The sequence below is a fragment of the Lissotriton helveticus genome, chromosome 4_1, assembly GCF_964261635.1.
Source record: "Lissotriton helveticus chromosome 4_1, aLisHel1.1, whole genome shotgun sequence".
NCBI lineage: Eukaryota > Metazoa > Chordata > Amphibia > Caudata > Salamandridae > Lissotriton > Lissotriton helveticus.
This window is the reverse complement of record NC_136063.1, coordinates 581860586-581883851: the sequence shown is the minus strand read 5'-3', so window position 1 is coordinate 581883851 and position 23266 is coordinate 581860586. Positions and strand designations below refer to the sequence as shown.

At 43.9% G+C, this 23266-nt stretch overlaps 1 protein-coding gene across 1 annotated transcript in view; it reads right to left on the bottom strand.

The window, feature by feature from the left end:
- PPP1R42 (protein phosphatase 1 regulatory subunit 42) overlaps positions 1 to 23266 on the bottom strand; it is a 541010-nt gene that overhangs the window by 246427 nt on the left and 271317 nt on the right. The window contains exon 6 of the mRNA XM_078687204.1: positions 10748 to 10886. Within this exon, the coding sequence (XP_078543330.1) occupies positions 10748 to 10886 (139 nt within the window). The remainder of the gene's footprint in view (positions 1 to 10747; positions 10887 to 23266) is intronic.

The following is a 23266-nucleotide window of genomic DNA, read 5'->3' as shown; positions in this document are numbered from 1 at the left end:
CAGCAGTTTGGCCTCTTATATAAATTGGCACTAAATGCAATAAAGAAGTGTGGAAATAGAAAGATTTGAGAGTCATGAAAAGCACATTCCACACAACTAGACTAAATGCTTCCTCGACCTGCGACATCACTATTGCTGCCGAAATTTGGGTATCCTGAAAAAAATATAATGTAACTTCTATTACAAATTTGTGTTGGAACATCCTATATCACAAATTCGTTCTGGTCTTCTTGATTCACATTCTTGACTATTTTAGAAACCTGTTTAGCTAAGGATTTGGCTATTAATTTGTAGACTGAATTAAACAGGGTTACCGGAGGAAATTAAGGTTCTCTGTGCACTGCTGCCAAGGCCACATGCCTTGAAGGCATTTAACAACTCACTATCCATGAGAGCAGATCCATCGAGCTACAAGAATCAGTGGCATTTGCCATTACAAGGATTCTTTTTTTTTTTAAAGTACAAAAGGTGCATTTTGACTAATAATTGGCGACATGTAATAGGTCATTAACAGTGGTTCCTGCATGGAGTGCAACATGCCTAGCTGATCCCTCCACAGCAAATCATAATCATCCCAGTCAGAGGTAGCTCTCCGTTACTGTGGAAAGTTAATAGAGCAGCATTCATAAAAGATTGTCAAGCTAATGATAGAAAATGAAAAGATGCAAACCAAGGCCCCTTTTACCTGAGATAAAATTCAACAATGCAGCTCAATAAAACAAGTGCCAAACAACAACAATTCATAATGAGAAAGTATGAAACCAAATCTGACCATCACAATTGAAACACAGGTTTACACAGAATCTAAGTGTGACACCTTCAGCCAATAGCACTTTGCATTCTGTGGCATGATGTTCTGTTGTTACCATTAAGTTATGTGCTTCCAAAATCGCAACATACAATGCTCCAATAGCAAGCATTATACTATTACATGTTTAGCTCCTCAGTGCTTATGATTTCCAATGGAGATACCCTAAGAGACAAGGAATGGTTTCTTACCTGTAATCCTAATTCTCTCCCTGTGGAACCTCCACTGAAATCATAAGCAACCCTCCCTCCACCACTAAAAGCAGTATAGCTCTGTATTGCTAATTCACTTATCAAAAAGAACTGAGTAAACCACCAACTGCAGGGCACGATGGGGCACTCGAGGTCAAGAGGCCCTCAAAGGCGAAGTGTCTTGATCTGATTGTTTTCATTGCTGCAGCCTACACAGCTGCATTGCTATATATCCCCCTATCTCTTACTTTAAAAAAGAAGTAAGAAATCATTTATGAAGGATTTTTCAAAAAGGTCCCTATTTAGGTCTCGACTATTAATCCTGCAAGGGATAATAGACGAGAGTATAGTGGGCAAAACAAGGTCTTAAACCATTGCGGATTTCGGACAGTTTGTGTGGTGCACTCGTGCGGAAAGCGCGTCCACGTCAAAGCCATCAGCCTCCCTCCCACAGGCATCTGTTGCTTCCCCAGCGTGCGCAGTGCGCGCTCGGCCTCACTTCTCCTCCCCCCTAATTACATCCCTGCTTTCACTTTCACGGGCGCGAGGCCGTGAGCTTCAGTTCAAAGGGATCCGCTCCCCCGCCCCCTGCTTCACAGTACAAAGGAATGCGCATTTCCCGACCGCTTTTCATTATTTCTTTCGGCGATATTCTTGTTTTGGTTTCTGCACGTAGTATAGCTCGGTGTTTCAATGACCCCTAATATCTTCAACTCCTCATCTGGGGCCAGTTACAGTCCTTGTCCATTGCACTATCAAGTTGCAGTTTCCTAATAACGCTGATTGAGGTGATATTTTAGAGATTGTGGGCTCCAACAGGCAGAGCTGCACTACAGTTTGGCCATCCTGCTGTGGCCTCTATTGCGCCCCTGGTGTTTCATTTTCAAAAGCAGAAGACCTCAGATTTGACTTGTCTTCCACTATTCAAAAAGAAAAAAAAATCTAGTTCGAATCTAACGTCTTAATATCAATTGGAGCCTTAAATATATCTTTTTGTCTGAGAACAGCACAAGTAGTTGATTTCTTGACAAAAGAATTCTCACATCATTATTGGAGGTCACCTTGGGGAGTCGGTGTCGATATTTGATCACTGTTGTATTTGAAATCGCACATCATCCTTCCCTAGTTGAAAACAATGCTGCTCTGTTGTGGGAATCCTTACCTTTCTTACCATTGCTCTTTACGTTGTGTCCCTTCACGTTACACAGCACTAGGCAAATCATTCAAGCCTGCCATGCAGCACTAAGTATGCGCCGGTAGGCGCAGGATCTTGCCCTATCAGTTAGGTTATCGGCAGCGGTGTTTTGATTTCAGTCCTCAAAGGTCTTCTTGGCGTTGTCCTTGTGAAAGTTGCGGTGTTGCCTGTCACTCTCGACAACAGTTTCATTCCTCGTCTCTGAGTATTTCCAGGCAGCGAAACGTGTGCAGATCTGCTCAGTCACCTATTAGTCACAGATTTGACACACCTTTAGGCTGCGCTAAGACATAAGGACATTTGTGAAATATGACGTTTACTTTTCACCCTGAATAAAGCGGTACCTGGCATTGTTTTGCTCTCCACTTTACAAATTGGCCCTAGATTTGTTCTCTCTATGTGTCATTTTAGCTATATACTGGACCGTAGGAGAGAACGTGATGGCATTTGGCATACTTATGTAGAATATGATTCTTTCAGCCCGATTCCTACATTTTGCTCCTGCTCGATGTAACTTGCTGTTTGAATCAGAGCCAGATGTGTCAAATGATTTGGTGCAAGTCAAAACGTAAACGTTTCAAATACAGCACCACCCCAGCATCACTCAGCGCCACCCCAGCATCACTCAGCATCACCACAGCATCACTCAGCCCCACCACAGCATCACTCAGCACCACCACAGCATCACTCAGCACCACCACATTATCACTCAGCACCACCACAGCATCACTCAGCACCACCACAGCATCACTCAGCACCACCACATCACTCAGCACCACCACAGCACCACTCAGCACCACCCCAGCATCACTCAGCACCACCACAGCATCATTCAGCACCACCACAGCAACACTCAGCACCACCTCAGCGCCACCCCAGCATCACTCAGCACCACCACAGCACCACTCAGCACCACCACAGCACCACTCAGCGCCACCCCAGCATCACTCAGCGCCACCCCAGCATCACTCAGCGCCACCCCAGCATCACTCAGCACCACTCAGCCTCCCCACATCATCACTCAGCACCACCACAGCATCACTCAGCACCACTCAGCATCCCCACATCATCACTCAGCGCTACCCCAGCATCACTCAGCACCACCACATTATCACTCAGCACCACCACAGCACCTCTCAGCACCACCACATTATCACTCAGCACCACCACATTATCACTCAGCACCACCACAGCATCATTCAGCACCACCACAGTACCACTCAGCACCACCACAGCACCACTCAGCACCACCACAGCACCACTCAGCACTACCACAGCACCACCACAGCACCACTCAGCACCACCACATTATCACTCAACACCACCACAGCACCACTCTTCACCACCACAGCACCACTCGGCACCACCACAGCACCACTCAGCAAGACAACATCACTCAGCACCACAACATCACTCAGCACCACCACAGCACCACTCAGCACCACCACAGCACCACTCAGCACCACCACATTATCACATTATCACTCAGCACCACCACATTATCACTCAGCACCACCACATTATCCCTCAGCACCACCACAGCACCACTCTGCACCACCACAGCATCATTCAGCTTCAGCACCACCACAGCACCACTCAGCACCACCACAGCACCACTCAGCACCACCACAGCACCACTCAGCACCACCACATTATCACTCAGCACCACCACATTATCACTCAGCACCACCACAGCACCACTCAGCACCACCACAGCACCACTCCGCACCACCACAGCATCACTCAGCACCACCACAGCATCACTCAGCACCACCACAGCATCACTCAGCACCACCACAGCACCACTCAGCACCACCACAGCACCACTCAGCACCACCACAGCACCACCCAGCACCACCACAGCACCACTCAGCACCACCACAGCATCGCTCAGTGCCACCACAGCACCACTCAGCACCACCACAGCACCACTCAGCAGCACCACTCAGCACCACCACAGCACCACTCAGCACCACCACAGCATCACTCAGCACCACCACATTATCGCTCAGCACCACCACAGCACCACTCAGCGCCACCACATCACTCAGCACCACCACATTATCACTCAGCACCACCACAGCACCACTCTGCACCACCACAGCATTATTCAACACCACCACAGCACCACTCAGCACCACAATAGCACCACCACATTATCACTCAGCACCACCACATTATCACTCAGCACCACCACAGCATCATTCAGCACCACCACAGTACCACTCAGCACCACCACAGCACCACTCAGCACCACCACAGCACCACTCAGCACTACCACAGCACCACCACAGCACCACTCAGCACCACCACATTATCACTCAACACCACCACAGCACCACTCTTCACCACCACAGCACCACTCAGCACCACCACAGCACCACTCAGCAAGACAACATCACTCAGCACCACAACATCACTCAGCACCACCACAGCACCACTCAGCACCGCCACAGCACCACTCAGCACCACCACATTATCACATTATCACTCAGCACCACCACATTATCACTCAGCACCACCACATTATCCCTCAGCACCACCACAGCACCACTCTGCACCACCACAGCATCATTCAGCACCACCACAGCACCACTCAGCACCACCACAGCACCACTCAGCACCACCACAGCACCACCACATTATCACTCAGCACCACCACATTATCACTCAGCACCACCACAGCACCACTCAGCACCACCACAGCACCACTCCGCACCACCACAGCATCACTCAGCACCACCACAGCATCACTCAGCACCACCACAGCACCACTCAGCACCACCACAGCACCACTCAGCACCACCACAGCACCACCCAGCACCACCACAGCACCACTCAGCACCACCACAGCATCGCTCAGTGCCACCACAGCACCACTCAGCACCACCACAGCACCACTCAGCAGCACCACTCAGCACCACCACAGCACCACTCAGCACCACCACAGCATCACTCAGCACCACCACATTATCGCTCAGCACCACCACAGCACCACTCAGCGCCACCACATCACTCAGCACCACCACATTATCACTCAGCACCACCACAGCACCACTCTGCACCACCACAGCATTATTCAACACCACCACAGCACCACTCAGCACCACAATAGCACCACCACATTATCACTCAGCACCACCACATTATCACTCCGGACCACCACAGCACCACTCAGCACCACCACAGCATCACTCAGCACCACAACAGCACCACTCAGCACCACTCCAGCATTCACTCAGCACCACCACAGCACCACTCAGCACCACCACAGCACCACCCAGCACCACCACAGCATCACTCAGCGCCACCACAGCACCACTCAGCACCACCACAGCACCACTCAGCACCACCACAGCACCACTCAGCACCACCACAGCATCACTCAGCACCACCACAGCACCACTCAGCACCACCACATTATCACTCAGCACCACCACAACATCACTCAGCACCACCACAGCACCACTCAGCACCACTCAGCACCACCACACTCACAGCCTCCACAGCATCACTCACGGCATCCACAGCATCACTCATGGCCTCCACAGCATCACTCAGGGCCACCACAGCATCACTCAGGGGCACCACAACATCACTATGCGTTACTACAGCATCACTGAACGCCACAGCATCACTCGTCGTAACCACAACATCACTCCGCGCCATCACAGCATCAATCTGTGCAACAATTCAACAACTGGGTCAAATATGTTCTCTCAATGTTTCAAGCTTCATTACAAATGTCACTCACAAAAGGTATTTACAAAAGTTTAAGCTATTGCCATTATAAATTACAATCACTTTTATTTAAGTATTAATTATTTAAAAAAATTAAAAGCCATCGTTATTTGTAATATCAATACATCTAAGTCACGTAAATACAAAACATGTTGCATTACAAATGCTATAGGTGTCACATTTGCGAAAGTTATAACTATTGGCATTGTAAATGACAAAGCTATTAATTTAGCTATTTTCAAAACCAACACATAAATAAAAATATTGTCATTTACAAGACCAATAGCTCAAACTTTCCTAATGTGAGACCTATTGCATTGCAAATGCTTGTTATTTTACTTATGTACCGTTTAAAGGTTTGGCCCATTTTTCCTCCTACATTTTAAAGTAATTCCTAAAGATTGGCAACATAGCCTGTTATAAGGCTGGCACATTAAACGTTTGTGTCACATGTCTCCATGCCTTTCCAAAGAAACGCAAAGTGGATGTGACTTTGAAAGAACTGCTTTGGGGTCCCTGAACATGGGTGGGACTATTCCGTGCTTATGATTATCAATGGAGATCCCTCAAGAGAGAAATGGCTTTTTTCCAATTTTGATCTGCGGATGACAGACAAGTTCTGCTCTCCTATCCATCTACAAAATAGGAACAGTATCAAATCCTCACGGATGTCTAGGAATGACACAAACAATTGACAATCACCTGAGACTCAGGAGGATGGTGAAGATCTGATCTTTCACCAGTCGATCACTACTTGAGACGATGGGCCATTATCACCTTCTAAACCACCAACAATATAAGAGCTACCATAGCATCCTATTGTATAAAATTCTCCATCCCTCGCAAATTGACAAGATGAAAGAGGTTTCAAAAGCTACATTCCACACTATCAGCCACAACCGAAAGAACTGTAGTAGCCCTAAGTCAGCACTAAAAGGCACAAGTAAAGGACAACAAACAGGTACCTCTTCATAAAGAGGAGAAATCATTTTTAATTCCAGTAAAAATTCTGGAGACATTTGAGACATTGTGAATCATTTTTTTATATCTACACGTTGCATCACCATTGCCTGTAACACATTACACCATACATCTACTACAAGCTAAGTAACCCTAGTAGCCTAAATGCTAGACTATAGCTTAAGCAATCATATTTGGTAGAATAAATACATTGTTATAATACCTAGTTAACAATTCTATCCTCATAAAATACTGCTCTGAAGTTGAACAGGATTGGTTTGAAGACTAGAAAAAAACACACATAAGCTGAAGCTGTTGTCTATTCCACAGATAATGGCATGGAAACCATGAAATAATTGCATGATGACTGCATTACAAACAGCGTGATAACACTTATATCAAAATGCATAGCTACATTCTAAGCATTGCGAAATGCTTCACTAACTCGAACACACAGAATATCAGCATCCACATATGGCTTTCACACACAATTTGTCCACAATCGACATGAGGAGAATGTAACAAAGTGCACGTCACAGAATAGAAATGTTTGAATGAATCATTAATATTGGCCTCCTACGGTGAAGTGCCCTACTCAACCACGATACAACACAGTGCCTCATCAAGGGTAGTAAGCACTACATAGGTCTCAGAAGTTTGTGATCATGTTCTGTTTTTAATAGGGGTGTGTGGAATTTACATTATTTACTTTTGCGTAATTATGCAAAATTTCAGGAAAATTGCACTAAATTGTGCAAAATGCAAATATGGCTCGTAGCACTATATTTGGGTGAAATACATTCCCATATCCGTTTTGGACGCAAGAAAACATGTCAAGCTAGAACAATACAAACAAAAAACACAAGTAAAAAGAGCAACAGCCACCCGTGTTCTGGTCATTCGTTGTGCTCTTGCGAGCACTATACAAATACAGCACCTACAAAACATGTTGCTGTTACGTCTTGAACAAAACTCATACCATATGATGTCAAACAATAGTGTCTCCACAGAATTTGTCTTTGTCAAATGTATTTTATTTTTTCAAAGATGTAATTGTAAAGTAATCGGTTGACCACAAAAATATTTGAAGTTAGTAAAGTATCTTGTGTTATATTGTTTTTCCTTGTTGTTATTGCAGTTTTGCTATTACATTCTCCCCCTTGTAAAAAAGAATCTGAAGATAGATTGAATGGGGAAGTGGATGTCTACATTAAAAACGAGTACTACTTTGCATAGACCCAAACTATAAAATAGAGTCTAGCATGCTATTGGTGAGGAAACATGATCAAATGGAACACTTATCAGCTTATCAGTAGACTAGAGACAAGAGTCTCCTGCACAAGAAGACATACCAGGCATGTCGGAATGATAAAGGAAATCGTCGGATGTCGCATGGACAGAGCACCAGAGAACCGCACAATCTCCTCCCTACTCGGCAGAGGTTTTTCTTCTTATATGAAAGTCAATGTGAAACTTTTAAAAAAGGCAAGGTTTCCTGCTTGACATATGTTATGTTATGATATTTGTTTTATTAAGCGCGTCTGTTACCCTTGGGTGTCCTGGCACTATCTGCTATCCTGAGAAGGGGAAAGATTAAAACTATGAATCTAAAACAGCCAAGTTTTCAGCATTCTTCTAAATGGTAAGAAATCCGTGCAGTTCCTCAGGTAAAGAGGAAGCTGATTCCTTAACTTTGCAGCGCCTACCGCATAGCTTTTCCCACCCCAGCAAGCTTTTTTCACTGGTGGGACTCTCACCAATTTCTGAGCTGATGAGCGTAAGGGCCTAGCTGGTTGATACCATTGTAGTTGATCCTGTAAGTAGCGTGGTCCCTGATTCTGGAGTGACTTAAAGACGAGACACAGAGACTTAAAATATACTCGCTGCTTCACTGGCAGCCAATGAAGTCTGCGGATTTCACTGGAGATGGGAGAAAATTTTGGTATGCCAGATATCAGTCTGGCAGCAGTGTTCTGCAGCATCTGGAGTATCTTGAATGTTTAGAAAGAGGCTGTTGCATTAGTCCAGTCGTGACATAATCAATGCCGTAACCACCGTCTGCCGACTCTCCTTCGGCAGAAAAGGAAGGATTTTCTTAGTGGTCCTAAGGGTGAACATAGTTGATGACCCAATGGCATTGACCTGCCTTTTCATATCCAATCTATCATCCAGGTACACTCCCAGATTTTTCACTTGTGTAGAGGGTGAGGGCAGGGATCCCAGGGCATCAGGCCAACATTCAGGTGTCCACAGGTTAACATCATTCCCAAATAAAATGACCTCAGTCTTGCCTGAGTTCAATTTAAGGCAATTACAGGACATCCAGGATCCAACCGCTTCCATACAATCATGTAGCCTATGGCTCACTGTCCCTTCAGATCCTGGAAGAAGTGATACCACTATCTGCGTATCGTCCGCATAAGAGGTAAGATGGAAACCAAAAGATCTAATCAATGGGGCCAAGGACGATACGTAGACATTAAATAAAGTGGGACTTAAAGATGAGCCCTGAGGGACCCTACAAGGAAGTTGGAAAGGGGCAGAGCAGAATTCACCCAGGGCAACTATCTGCCGACGATCAGTAAGGAAAGATTTTAAAATCTTCCAGGCAGCATTCCGTACTCCGCAGGCTGACAAACGGTCCATCAAAAGATCAAATCACTGTTCTCCGTAGGTCTAGTGGCAACATACCTCAGAGAATTCAGCAATCTCACAAATTAGCTGAGATCTAGGAAAAGTATCAGAACAAACACACTGATAAGTTCACTTTCCAGCTAATTTTAAATCTCTTACCCAGCCGAACTGATGCAGATCTTTGATGTGAGACAACTACATGTATTTGTTAAGGCCAGTGGGATGCTTGACCCTCTCTAAGCAGGATTTTGGCTACTCTTTGAGCCAGAGTAACTTGTTGATTCCATCATGGAAGAGGGATTGAGGTCTGTGGTGTCAGGACACTGCTTTTCTCAGACCTATAAGCCTGTATGCAACATTGCCGACCATAGGATCTTAGATGCCAAACTAAAACAGATAGGTGTGTCCCATCTGCCACAGTGGATTTTATCCATCTTACCATTTCAACAACAAGTTATATCCAGACCTCTAAGAAGTTTATCGAGCTCAAGAGTGAGACAGTGAGCAAGGTCTAATCGCCTGCTGTAGTACCACAGAACGATATATGATAATGGAACTTGTGCACTTCTTCTCGTCACCTTAGTACCAGAGTGGACATTGTGCCATTTCAATGGGATTGTTCTGTTTTCTCCAGACAACCAGCATAGTGGAAGCCCAGTTTGATGGTTTTAATGAGATAAGCATTTCCAGTTGCTCAAACTTCTGAAAGAACTGATTGTTGAAAACCTATCTGGGGCAGGAAGGAGAAAACTATGCTACTGCGGTGCCACAGGAGCTTATCCATCAGGACGGTAAATCCCTATAAGCAGAGGTAGATCATGAAAGCCCCGAATCATTAAGTATACTATTACTAAAGATATCTCAAGTGAGAAACGTGAAACTAAATTATTACAGGATCCACTTATGCCAACATTTATTAGACGTGACTGGCTGTTAGTATTCACTTTCTGTATTACATAATGCACAGGTTTAAAAGTATGAAATCATATTGTTCTTACCCAACCCAACCACAAAGATTTCCAGCAAAGGTTAAAGCAAAAGAGATTTAAATTCTACTGTTGAGTACACAGGTTGCAGACAGAAAAGGGACGTACACGTTGCAACACTGCGACTGACAATGAAGCTTTATCTGGTTAAATGCTCTGAATGATTTACTGAAAGAACCAATCACAGTTGTGTTTTGTATGACTGCTGTCAGGAAGCGTGACATGTTCTTACCGCCAGGGAATGCAGAGTTCTTGGATCAAACAGCAGTTTCTCTCCCAGGGGCAGGCGTTGGCTTTCCATGTGTAGCTCGCGGAGCTCTTCACACCCTTCCAGTCCTTCCACCACAGTGATGCAATTACAACCTAAATACCTGAGGACGACAGCACAGGCCATCAGCAGAGGGAAGGACCAGGCACCAACACAAAGGTACCATCGACCAATTCAGGTCATGCATGTTTAGAATGATGGTGCAGATATTAAAGGCAACTCAAGAAAACAGATTGCTTCAGGGAACATCTTTGACTTAATGTGCGCTCTGCACTTTCTTAGACCTGTTTTCATCAAATGTAACCACTACATACAAAATGGTCTGACTTTTTTCAAAATCGACAGTTGATACTAAGATGCGCTCCTAAACCAGGTTGGGTGGAGTTTGCACTTTATAAGACAAAAAATAAATAAACAAGCATTTATATAAATAGAATACAATAAAATAATATATGCATTTGTCTGCCTTCAACGGGAGTACAAGGGAGGCATTGATGCAGAGGTTAGGCCTTTCTGGACCAGGTCACAAAGCTATTTCGGTTTCTCAGACACTCCCAAACAGGATTAGCCACATCCAGGTATAATATTTACATGAGACATGATACAGGAAGGCAGTGACTTCCTCTGTGGCAGGTATCAAGGGACGTGCTTGTGTGTGCGAGGATCTAGGAATTAAAGCAAGTGAATTTCACCGGGAGGCAGACTAGACAAACACGGACTTCAATCCCACTTTAAGCACATGGTAATTAGTAAACATTTATAGACCTTGGCAGAACACGTTGCTATTCTAAACGCATCACAGAACCTGTGTTTAGGTTCACAGCAGGTAAAGAAGGACCAGTGACAAGGAGGCATTCCTTTAGCACTAAGGTAGTCGATGTCACTGACATAATTAAGGCAATAGGAGAACTGGGTATATGATTTAAATTGCACCACTGAGAGAGACAAAACTTAGAGAATCAATCTTGCTATCTATGTATCCACTCCAAAAGGTAGATAAATGCTACGTAGCTTGACAGTCACATGTTTGTCACCTGGGCTGGCTATGCTGGTGACCTCCTTTTACTTTTATTGAAGCAAGCAAGGTCATCATCTCAGCCCATCACATCCATGTATAATACTTGCATTGTATACTTGGTCTAATGTACAACATTTCTTGTTGAGATGATGCTCAAAATAAAGAAATACAAATATGTGCCTTAGGAGACCACTTTATATGACCTGAACACGGGTTAGGAGCAGCCTTACTGGGAAAACAAGAATCTAATAGGGGTACCTGTGGAATGGTGCAGAGGGTAATGGAAGAGTAAGCCATGGAAGCAATTCTGTATTTGGTGCTGGCCAAAACATTAACAACTTAAAGAAAGGGGAAATCTACAAATGTATGAATCACAGCAGGAATTAACATTACTGGTAATCACGGGAAGATATTAGCAAGAATATAAATCACTTGTTTAAAAAAAAAACTAGAAAAAAATATTTTAGAAAGGCTGTTTTCTTATTTGTAGTTTTTGTAAAGCACTCAATCTGCAAGTTACTGCTCGAGTGTGCTGGAAAGGAGGGTAAGAAATGGTAAGTCACACAGAAGACTATTGTATTATCCGAAGCCTATAGAAGTGGGATAAAGAATCAAAAATGCTCAAGGGAAGTCCCATCACCCAGAGTCAGATGTTCCCAATGGCGTAAAAGTCTTCGGGGTGGAAGTCTATGAGAGCCTGATAGCAAACAGTAAAAAGATGTACACCTACGCATGACTGGTGAAGTAACGTATCTTGAAGCTATCATAAGCATCTTTCTATTTTCTCTTTGATTTTCAACTTGCTCGGATGAGACTGTGAAGAGAACGGGTTTTAAAAATGCAGGGCTAGATCAGCCAGATTCCAAGCAACAAATTGCAGAGCACTGTGGCTAAACTAGAAGTTCCTATGGTCACATACTCGAACTAATGATTCTCCAGAAGGTATTGGTGGCAAAGATGTATTTCTCTATACTTTAATGGATTGATCACACAATTCCCCTTTGAACAACTCAAACAACATTCTAGGGAGCAAAAGCTAATATCACATCCACCAATAGCAGACAAGTCATAGTGGCAATTTTAGGTGACAACAAAGTCTGTCAGTTTCCTTTCAAGAGGAGAAGACATAAGGAGCGGAGGTAAAATATACCTCTTTGGGGCATGATCCGGCACGGCATGGAGTAGGATGTGGGTCTTCAGAGGTGCACTCTAGTGTTACATTTAAAGAATGAGAATGCACCCATTAGTATGCCAATGATCTGGAAAGATAGACTGGAAGGCAGGAGAGGGTCCTGGATACCTAATGCTACACAGATGAAGTGAGAAGAATTGGTGTGCAGTAAAATCAAGCCACAGTAATATGGGTAGTACACCACCATCTTGAGGCCTGGGCCCCCTGGGGGCACGGAGTAGGTAACTTACTACTTACAGGGAAGATAGAGAGGTTCAGGACATCCACACATGTATAGTTTATATATCAGAGAACATTACAAGATGGTTTCAGCTGATTTGAAGAATTTGTGGCGGAGGAGCCAGCAGGCAGTAAGAAGCGCCATGTGAGCTACGAAGTCCTAGATAAGCCATGTGGTACAATCAACAAGTTAAGCTTCTATCAAACAATAGAGGTGTCTGTCAGGTAAGTGTTGACTGCAACCAGGTAACCTTAGGAGTGTCATATAGATATGCTTTGCCTCCACACTGTGTTAAGTTAGCATGAGCTTATTAGAAGTTTAAACGCCATTTTACCTTTCTGCTGCTTCTGCACACGGCACATATTGTTATTAGAGCTTTGAGCCTAGTAGAGTATTTTGCTGCAAACGAGAATAATATGTTTTGCTATTGTATCAGCTTTGCTTGGTGAGCTATGTCTTTACAGTGAGTGCCGAGGCCTTCAAGGTTATTTTAACACAGTGGTTGTTGTGAGGTCTGATCTTCGCATGTTCTAAACATAACATATATGCAGCTGCGGCCAACTATGGCTTTAGGCGCGTTTAATATTGCACTGTACAGAGCATGCCAACACACTTAATGATGCTCCGCATGCAGAGCGCTGGTGGAAGATGATGTGATCCCTTTCCACTAGGATCAGAGGTAAGGGGTCGCCTTTCTAAAACCCAAAGAGACCTTCTTTAGATATAATATAATATACTAGCAAGGGAGGGTAAGACTTAGGTGCCATTTAGCTTTCTTCCCTCTAGCATTTTAACATGCTTTCTCCCTTTGTATTTTATGGACTAGTAACTATGCTGATAACGTTGTTTCTTATAATATGTTTGCTTGTATTAGCTAAGATACTGCGCTTGAGAACACTGCATTAGAAATAAACATTTCAAACTTGCACATGTCTTCATTTACTCGTTCTGGATTGATATGTTGGTATAACGAAAGAGTGTTCATGTGTTCCACGTTACCTGAGGTGTTCTAAGTGCATGTTCTGAGTTGTCTAAACATTGGGAGTTTGTAAGAACCAATGAGACACTGATTGCTAGTCTGGTAGGGGATTTTGGGTACTAAGGTGAGTTTTGGCACACCCTAATTCACTGAGGTTCCAAGTCTCTAGGCACAGTTCTGTGTGAGAGCAGGATCCCTGCGACAGGAGCAGTACCCTCACACAAGTAAGGAGGATTGAGCTAGTGCCACGTGGGCTACGATGCCAAAGAGGAGGCATGCAGCACGGATACCTACAATGGGCTAGTAATTCAGTAGGTGTTGGCCAGCATTGGAAGAGATCACACACATTAGGGAGCACATAACATTTGTGCATTCTCATGTAACGGTTTATCCTTTCCATTACAGGTGCACTCCAGGCCACTGACATGCATCCTGTACTGAGTTTTTTTTAAACTTAAAGTAATCCTAATTGTTCACAAAAGAGTGCCTCCCCCACCCCTAATGTCCACCTACATCAACAGCAGACGTGCTGCCAACATGACAACTAACTTCTGCTGGAGGAAAATCACTATCTTGCTGGAGGAAAATCACTATCTTGGTTGAGACCCCACTTCTTTGAACAGTGGAAACAAGTAACATTAAGCTGGAAGGACAGTCCTGAGTTGGCAGGAGCCTGAACACCAGCGGAGAAGGCTCCTTCAAAACTCTAACATAAAATACTCAGATGGATAGCCAGAAAGGGCCAAGCAACAACTATTGGGCTCTTTCAGTTCAAGAAGTAAGAACAAATGAATCTTCTGGTGGTCTTAAAATAAAATCATAGTACTTATAAGACTATATCTACAGCATAATAGAAAGATGTTCCAGATTATAATGAGAAAAAAATGTAGGGCATCCAAAATAAAACCTCCAAGGAGACCTCAACCAACAGAGTTCCTCACCATGACAGGCCACCTTGCATAGACTTTAGTCCATTGACATCCGCTGTTAGCGATCTACTTAAGGAAATGGTTAGGGAGGAGGGCAGAAGGAACCCATCTATATGCAAACTGTTGACCATGCCGTCCTTGAAGTTGTTTTTTTTTCAAGCTCCAATTGTTGATATCCTTTATTCAAGTTGAATCAAGAAAAGAGCTCCGCACTGTTCAGTTGAGTTATCATATCAGTAATGTGCAAACCTAGATGTCTCTCTTGCTCAATCGCCTTGTTGGCCTGATGCATGTCAACGCATAGGCGTACAGCTCCTTCACTGTCTCTTTTAGGCTTCTACTATGAAAGAAACCCATGGGGTAGGACCAGTGGAGCGTTCAATTATGTCATATTTAGGCAAATAATTAAATTCCTTTTCAACAGCCTCTTGCAAGTGAAACACAATTTGTCTGTGTCTTTGGGCAACAGGACGAACATCCTCATTTATATGTAACTCTACTTTCATTGTTTTGAGTTTTCCTAACCCGTGAAATAATAAAGGAAATTGACTTACAAATTCATGATGGGCGTTCAGCAGTGTTAAAACTCAGTAAACAGGCACTTGAGGCTGTTCCTTGAAGTACATGAATAGGTGCTTGTACCTCTGTTTTCTTATGTTTCATTGTAGCTATAAATTAACTTGCCCTTTTTAAGGGCGTTGAGGCCGCCCATATGTATACTTTAGTCTTTGACTTTGTAAGTTGAGTCAACTGAGATAACTCTTGATACTTCTCAGGCATGATATTTATCCACGCACCACTATCAAATATGAATGGCATCAAACACCCACTTATCTTTAGAGTGATCTTTGGGCAATGTTTGAATGTTTGTGGTTCCTTTTCATGTCGATTTTCCTTCACTTTTGCTTTTTCCTCACATCCAACCAGCCCCACATGTGCATGCCTTCCTGAAGTAATTATCAACATTGCACAATTGTCATTGTTACTTTCTCTAGAGACTGATCCTGAGGAACTCTTTGTCGATGATTTAGACGATGATCAACTTCGTTTGGTATCTATTTGCCTCAGTTGGTGTGACCACTTTCTTGGCCTTGTGGGTGCGCATTGAATGTTGCTGAGATAGCATTCGGTCGGCCATCTTGTCATCACTGTGATGCACTTTCTTTTCTCTTCGCCTTGCAACTCGCAAAGAAATGGGTTGCTTTACCACAGCCGATGCATATTTTTCCGATTACAGGACATTTGCCTTTGTGTGGAAATGACAGTCACATCTGTAACATGTTTTCTTCTGTGGAGACATCATCCTGTGTCCCTTATATTTGTTGTACTTTGGCTTACTCTTCATGCTCATGACTGACACACTTTGGGCGCACCTTCGGCCTCCATGTCAATCGCTTGACGAGCAGCACGCTCTTCAGCGTGATCAGCCTTGAGGACTTGTCCTAAGCTTAGAGTTTCACTCAGCATTCATCTTTGAAAGGAATCTGACAGACATGTATCGATTACTCTGAGGCAGGTACCTTCCTCATGGTTAAACTAATTGAATCTACAGTGCTTCACCAGAACATCCAGTCTTTCCACAAACTCATTGATGGTTTCACCTGGTCTGTGGCATCCTTGACTGAATATGCATCTTTCTCAATCCACACTAGGCACTGGATTAAATTTGACATTCAAAGCTGTTTCAATTTGGTCATACGTCACCTCACCTTCTTAGGATATCTTTTTCATGGCTTCTTTCACTCCTTCACCAGCCATGTTTCTTAGATACTTTATGATATTTTTTTTATCTATGGTGTCAATTAAATCTTCAAGTCTCTATCTATGCAGTCCATCTATTGTCAATAATGTAATTCTTGGTAGTATCAGAAGCAGATGGCGGTTTTAAGAATGCAACAGAAGTATACACGTTGGTGGACTGTAGTGGTCTCTCATGTGCTTCTCGTAGAACTCGATTAGGCAGAGCTTCTCTAGTGCTTTGTGACGTGCTGGCTTCGACGTCAGCCGTAAAGACTTTTGAAGCTTGGATCTCGCCCTGGCTCTCTTCGGGCTTCTTTCTTGAGGGTGGTCTATGAAGTTCTGGGACCCTATGCTGCAGCTTTGGTGGTGGCTGCACACCTGTTAAACACAACCCCTGTGACCCTCCTTCTGTGGCCACTCCACAGCAAGTCGTGGAATGGTGATTTGTTAATGGTTTCGGTAAGTAGACAAACATGGTATGCCACTATTCCATGAAAGCAGATAACGTTATGATATTTGGTTGGCATCATACCTAAATGTTTCTTCAAAAACCCCTGGTTAACTTCTGCTTCATAGCACAAGCCTTTCAGTTTAATCTGCACTGACCTATTGTTATGCGATGCTTTTGTAACCTGGTTGCATCGGTCTTTCGCGTTCTTACTCCTTTGACCATATTGCTTTCATTTGCGTATTGTTGCAGTACCTTTTATTTGTGGCAGTTTCATTCAGTTCCTAGCCATCGACATGGAGACTTTCTATTTCACTTTCTTTATCTTCAAGCGTTTACACAGGCTGGCGTTGTACTGAGAATCCACCAGAGGCCGCGTCAATTCTGCACTATGACTGTGGCACATGTGGCACACACGAGCAGCCTGCTGGACCACAGCAAACTCTCTGGAAGAGTGCTTACAGTGTACGGGCTTCGTATCCCCTGTCTCGTCGCCAGTTGTAGCATCCTACAAGTCAAGTTATTCACTAATAACCAAGCCACACACAGAGAGTAGTTGTACATGTCTTTATTCTGCTGCGTGTAAGTCAGAACTCAGCATTCTAAGGTTGTATTCAACTCATCCCATCACTGCTTACATCACAGGCCTACAGTGTACTGTGGGAAACAAACAAGTTTCAGTGTTTCTATATTTACAAGACACAATACGTGGGTTGACGGAGAGCCCTAGATCTGTGGGAATATGAACACAAAAAATGGGTGCCATGCACTGCTCTGTGCTTAGTTATTGAAAGCATCACAATTGTGTGCCCTCCAAGGTGCAAGCATCATCTGACCTAGATGACAAAAGCATATATATGGCCACAGATCATCAAGAGATTGAGCAAAAATGCATTTAGGAGGTCAGCTTACTAGGAAGGACAATCTCCACATACCAAAAACAACTGCCAGGGCATACATATATAAAAAATAAAAACGACCCCCCCTGCGGTGGTGCAAACTCCCTGGTGAGTAACAGTGCCTAGATGAGGTAAAGAATAAACTGGCAACAACAGGCAGTCATATTCTAGATTACAATATTGATCTCCATGTAAAATCAGATGCTGCAGTGCTTTCGTGCACACAATATAAGAACATCATTGTGTCACGTAGTGTAGGTTGAGTAATTTGCAAAATGACTGAATAGTGGAAATCTGGTCTACAGTTTATCACACACTAGTTTCATTGGTACTGGATCTCATTTGGGACAGGACTATGCCCTAATACCGGAAAAAAGAGTTATCCGCCCCCTTCAATAATAGTATTACTGGATGCCCCTTCACCTGATGAGAACCCTCCACCATGTTTTCTTACTAAGTGTTCCCAGCTGCAAATTAAATTTGTTACAAAATGCATAAAGGAAATTTGTGTAAATACATAGATACCGATGATGTAGTTGAAGCCATGGAAAGTGTAGCAAAGTATCTGCATCCAAAGAGGTAAAAAAAAGTTTTTAAAAAAGTCAGAGGTTGTTCAAAGGACATTACAACTATCCAGTGTCAGATTCACTGATCCACCATACAATCTATAATGCGGAAAATTGAGTCAAGGAGGACACACCACAACATACTTTCCAATTAACGCGGCCCCATAACTCTTTTCTGAACAACACAATGACACTTATGAGCAGAGGGATTCCCCTATGTCTACAGCAGTCACTGAAGTACATTCCCCTCTAATAGATTTGTAATTAACCCAACGCATACATGGGATAATGAATAACGAAAATGTTTGTCAATTTTGAACAAATAAAGTAAAGACATGGACAGTGGCTAAATTTCCATGTCATATGACGACAATAATATGTAGGATGAACACACCTTGCGGGATGGGGGGAATAGGACTATTATTAAAAGCTTTAAGCCTATGTTGAGAATAGATGGGAGAGATCACCATGCTACATCTTTAAGAAATAAGACTTCAGGGCATTAGAAAATACACCTGGCCCCCCCACACTGCTTGTCATAACCCAAACTCATATAAAAAATAACAGAATATAACAATGTCACATATGATGTAGAAAACATATCAAGGGTTTTTAATGATCAGCCCAACCCTACGAGAGAGGGAGAAGATGGTGAGGATACACTACGCAAAAGTTAGATTAATAAAACATTTAAGAAATGCCTGATACATAATCACATGTTTTTGCGTTTTTAACACATTACGTTTCTGTACTTTACTTTTCTATATCACTCAAGGCCAACTGATTAGGATCCTACGACCTTCAGTTTGGATACTGTTCATTTGATACGCACACGGATGGCCGTATCAGTGACCTCCCCTTAACTTGCATAGTAAGTGCCATTACACAAGGGGAGATGCCCTTGCATTACCGTTTAGGATTTACTCCCAAAGAAACCATCTAACATGTGTTTCCTCCTCAGACAGGAGCTCAGACGAGCCCAACTTTCAGCTAACTGCCCAGCCTTAACGTTTATGCTGGTTGCACCATTAGGTAAATGTTACCTCTTTTTTAGCCACATTAATTTCCCTGTGTGGAGACACTGTGCCCCACTAATCACATATTATTCATCTTACTCCTAGGTGCTCTCTCCCTTTTTCACTGTCCTGAAGAAGACCCCACCCTAAGGCTTGAATCACCTAGCTGTTCCCTTAAAGGTCGAAACGTACAGTACACTACAACCAACATACAAGCCCTGACGACTGTGATGTAATAACAGGGTCATTTCTAGGCTATGTGATGCACAGGAACAATTGACCTACGTCAGGCAAGAATTGTATCTTTAAAATGTGATGGATACATGTCACACCTCTTTTCCTTGTCCACCTACCTCATGGTTTCACTTTGACCAACAACACTTCATTTTCTTTATCTCACACCTGAGCAGCTCTCCTTTAAAAAAAATCAGAACTGTGCGATAATGAAAGAGCAATTGTGTTGCCACATTTAAAGTACGCATTTACTTCTGCAAATAAATTGCATTTACTGCGTAGAATTTTGTGAATGTTGGCTTAACTTTATTTTCTTTTTGTTCTCACAAATTGTTTATTGTTACTCTGACCAACTATATTGTATGGCACATAATCACGGTAACAAACAAGACCCCATTTCCAGAGTAGGAAGAGAAAAAGGAAAATGAGCTAAGTTTCTTCACAAAGCAATGTTCTCTGGTGGACTCACTCAGTAATTTTATCAGCCTCAACAACATGAAGTTAGGAAATTAATCCCATTAGGTGCTCCACCCTGGTAGGGATAGGAATACGGCTAGCGACAGGGAGGGAACATGGAGAGTCGACATGGGAGTGCACTAGCGGGGACCTGCTCCACAGATCCAGTGGGTCCATGTGTTGCCCACATGGCAGGAACGACTCCTCCAGGGGGTGTCTGGGGGGAGGGAGGGAGTTGAGGAGGGGAACAAAAAAGCAGATGCTTCATTGTATTGTTGGCCAGAAACCCCTCTGTAACACACTAGGAGACCTTTTGTTGGAATTTGATGTTGCGCCGCCCAGCCTCCGGGATGTGGGCTGATGGGCTGTGTACAACTCTGAGAATGTATGGTACCTTGCATTGAGGTGGTGATGATGGTTGATTTACCCGGGTGTTTTGTCAATAACTCTGCAATAAAAACAATTAAAAAAAAAAATCCCATTAGGTGCAAATGATGCATCACAGCGTCTGGTTGCCCAGCAGCAACAGTATCATAAACAGAGTAGAGTTAAGGGGCGTGGTAACAGCAGGGGCACAGGAGGCACAAGGGATAAGATGCAGGAAGAGCCCCAGGCAGATTTTGAGAGGAAGAAAGGAATGCTTCCATGGTGAGAACAGAGGAAGAGAGTGAGGCATTGTATAAAGATCAGTAGCCTGCTTCCAGAGCAGCTGAAGAAGGCCTGATCAGGGCCCAGTAACTGCAAGAACAGGTCTGAGGGGTATCGGCAGTCGCCCTTGGAGCTTTTGGCCTCAAGGACTACACAGACTTCACATTTTTCGACTGCACCGAGGGAGATTCGGTGTCAGTAGCCGGAGACAAATGCCACTCACCCACACAATATTCAAACACAGCACATCTACAAAACAATGAGATTAATGAGGTCAGCCTCTTTGAAGAGCAACAAAGAAGAGGTGGAGTCATTCTTAATTTTAGATTTAGAACTCGCATAATAGTGGCTGTAAATGATAATGTATGTGATCCAACTAAAGACACTAGGATACCCCAAGGACAATGTGGCCCACACCCACCCCGTGAATCTATGAAACCACTGCTGCTTACACTGCCTAGGGCCATTCAAACAGTACCCTAAGTTAGCAACAGCAGACACAGAACGTGTTAGAGCCAAAGACATGAGGCAACACATTCTTGTGTGTGATATGTCCAACGTGGCATTGTGGAAGTGGCCACAGCAACTCAGCCAGGACGGTTCACTGGTATCCTATCTGCACACACACAGTGGCCTCAACACAACCAGACTCCCGACAACCACACGAAGGAGCACAAATAAGATAGGACGCAGCCAGGCTGAAAATGTTGACAGAGTGAAAGACCCAGTCATAATGAAAGGCCTAGTGCAAAATGTGATGCACCAGTGCTGAGAGGCAGCATCATTAGTATCAATGCGGCATTCAACTCTTGCATCAGTATATTATTTCCTCACAGCAGCGCGAGTGAGGTACTACATCAGTTACTGCAGAGAAATAGAAACGGGGGATGGTTTGAGGGTGGACCACAGAAAATCTAACAAGGTTCTATTTCCTACGATCCTGAATGTTGCAGCTTCTCCATGTTATGTTGAGAAAATAAGCTCAAAATGCCCCCTACTGGGCAACAGCAGGGGGTGCATTCCATTCCACTAGCTTGGAAAACTGTCCTATTTCGATCTACTGACTAAGGCTTGTGAAATTCGCCTACCATCATTCAAAACGTAGACGCGGACTGACGTTCTTGCACACATTGGATGTCATGAGAGGGTGATCAGAATGTACTATATTACATACAACGTACGCCTTTTATTGTAGGAGTCATAATCGAATGGAAGCAGATGGGCTACTAGTAACCAGAGTCACTAGAATTATGCAGCAAGAAGGGGTCAAATTATGGGGCACGATTGAGTAAATTATGTGGCAAGAAAAGGAAAATTATGCGGCATATTGGTGCCACATTTTGTGATAGTATTATTCATTATTTGGTAATTTTTAGGTCTCGCCTGTCGATGCGCATGCGCATCGAGCTTGCGAGCCTATTGCGGCTTAAACAACTTTTAACTAAGAAGCAAGGAATCGTGGCGATTCCTTGCAGTGCCCGTGACTTTTAAGCTCAATGCGCATGTGCATTGAGCTTAAAAGCGCGTGCACAGCCGCAATCGCCGTCAGCCGCATTCCTCCGACACCTTTTGAAGTGAAGCTTAGCTTCACTTCAAAGGCCCGGCTTCTTAACACCCACATGCCGCTCTCCCCGCTCCGCCCCCTCCCCTGCCCGCCTTGTGCATTTCTCCTACACCCCCTCCCCACAGCAATGCCCTCCGTCTCCTGATCTTCACTCATAAATATATATTGCAGACTCTCATGCTCTGAGCGGGTACTGCCTCCTCCTGCCTTTGCCCTGTGGTTTTGTTTTCCTTTTCCCCGTGTTCCTCCAGTCCTTTGTTCTTTCCCCACCTCTCTGTAGTGTTTTTACCATTCAGCTTTACCCAGCTCCACATCCGCATGATTCTCTGCTCTGCTCTCATTTCTGTACTGCCAACACGCCAAGCGCAGGCTCGGGGCTTTGCCTGTCAAGCGCCTGGGGTTCGTGCCTTCGATTAGGTTCCAATTTGGAAATGTCACACTTTTTTCTGCAAATGTTTTATTTAAACGCCACTATGATTTGTGTCTATGTTGTTGTTTTTAATGGAATCGGTGCTCTTAGCCAATTGTTGGCAAAGTTTGGGCTAGCTTAACTCGTGCCCTTTTTGTGAAGCAC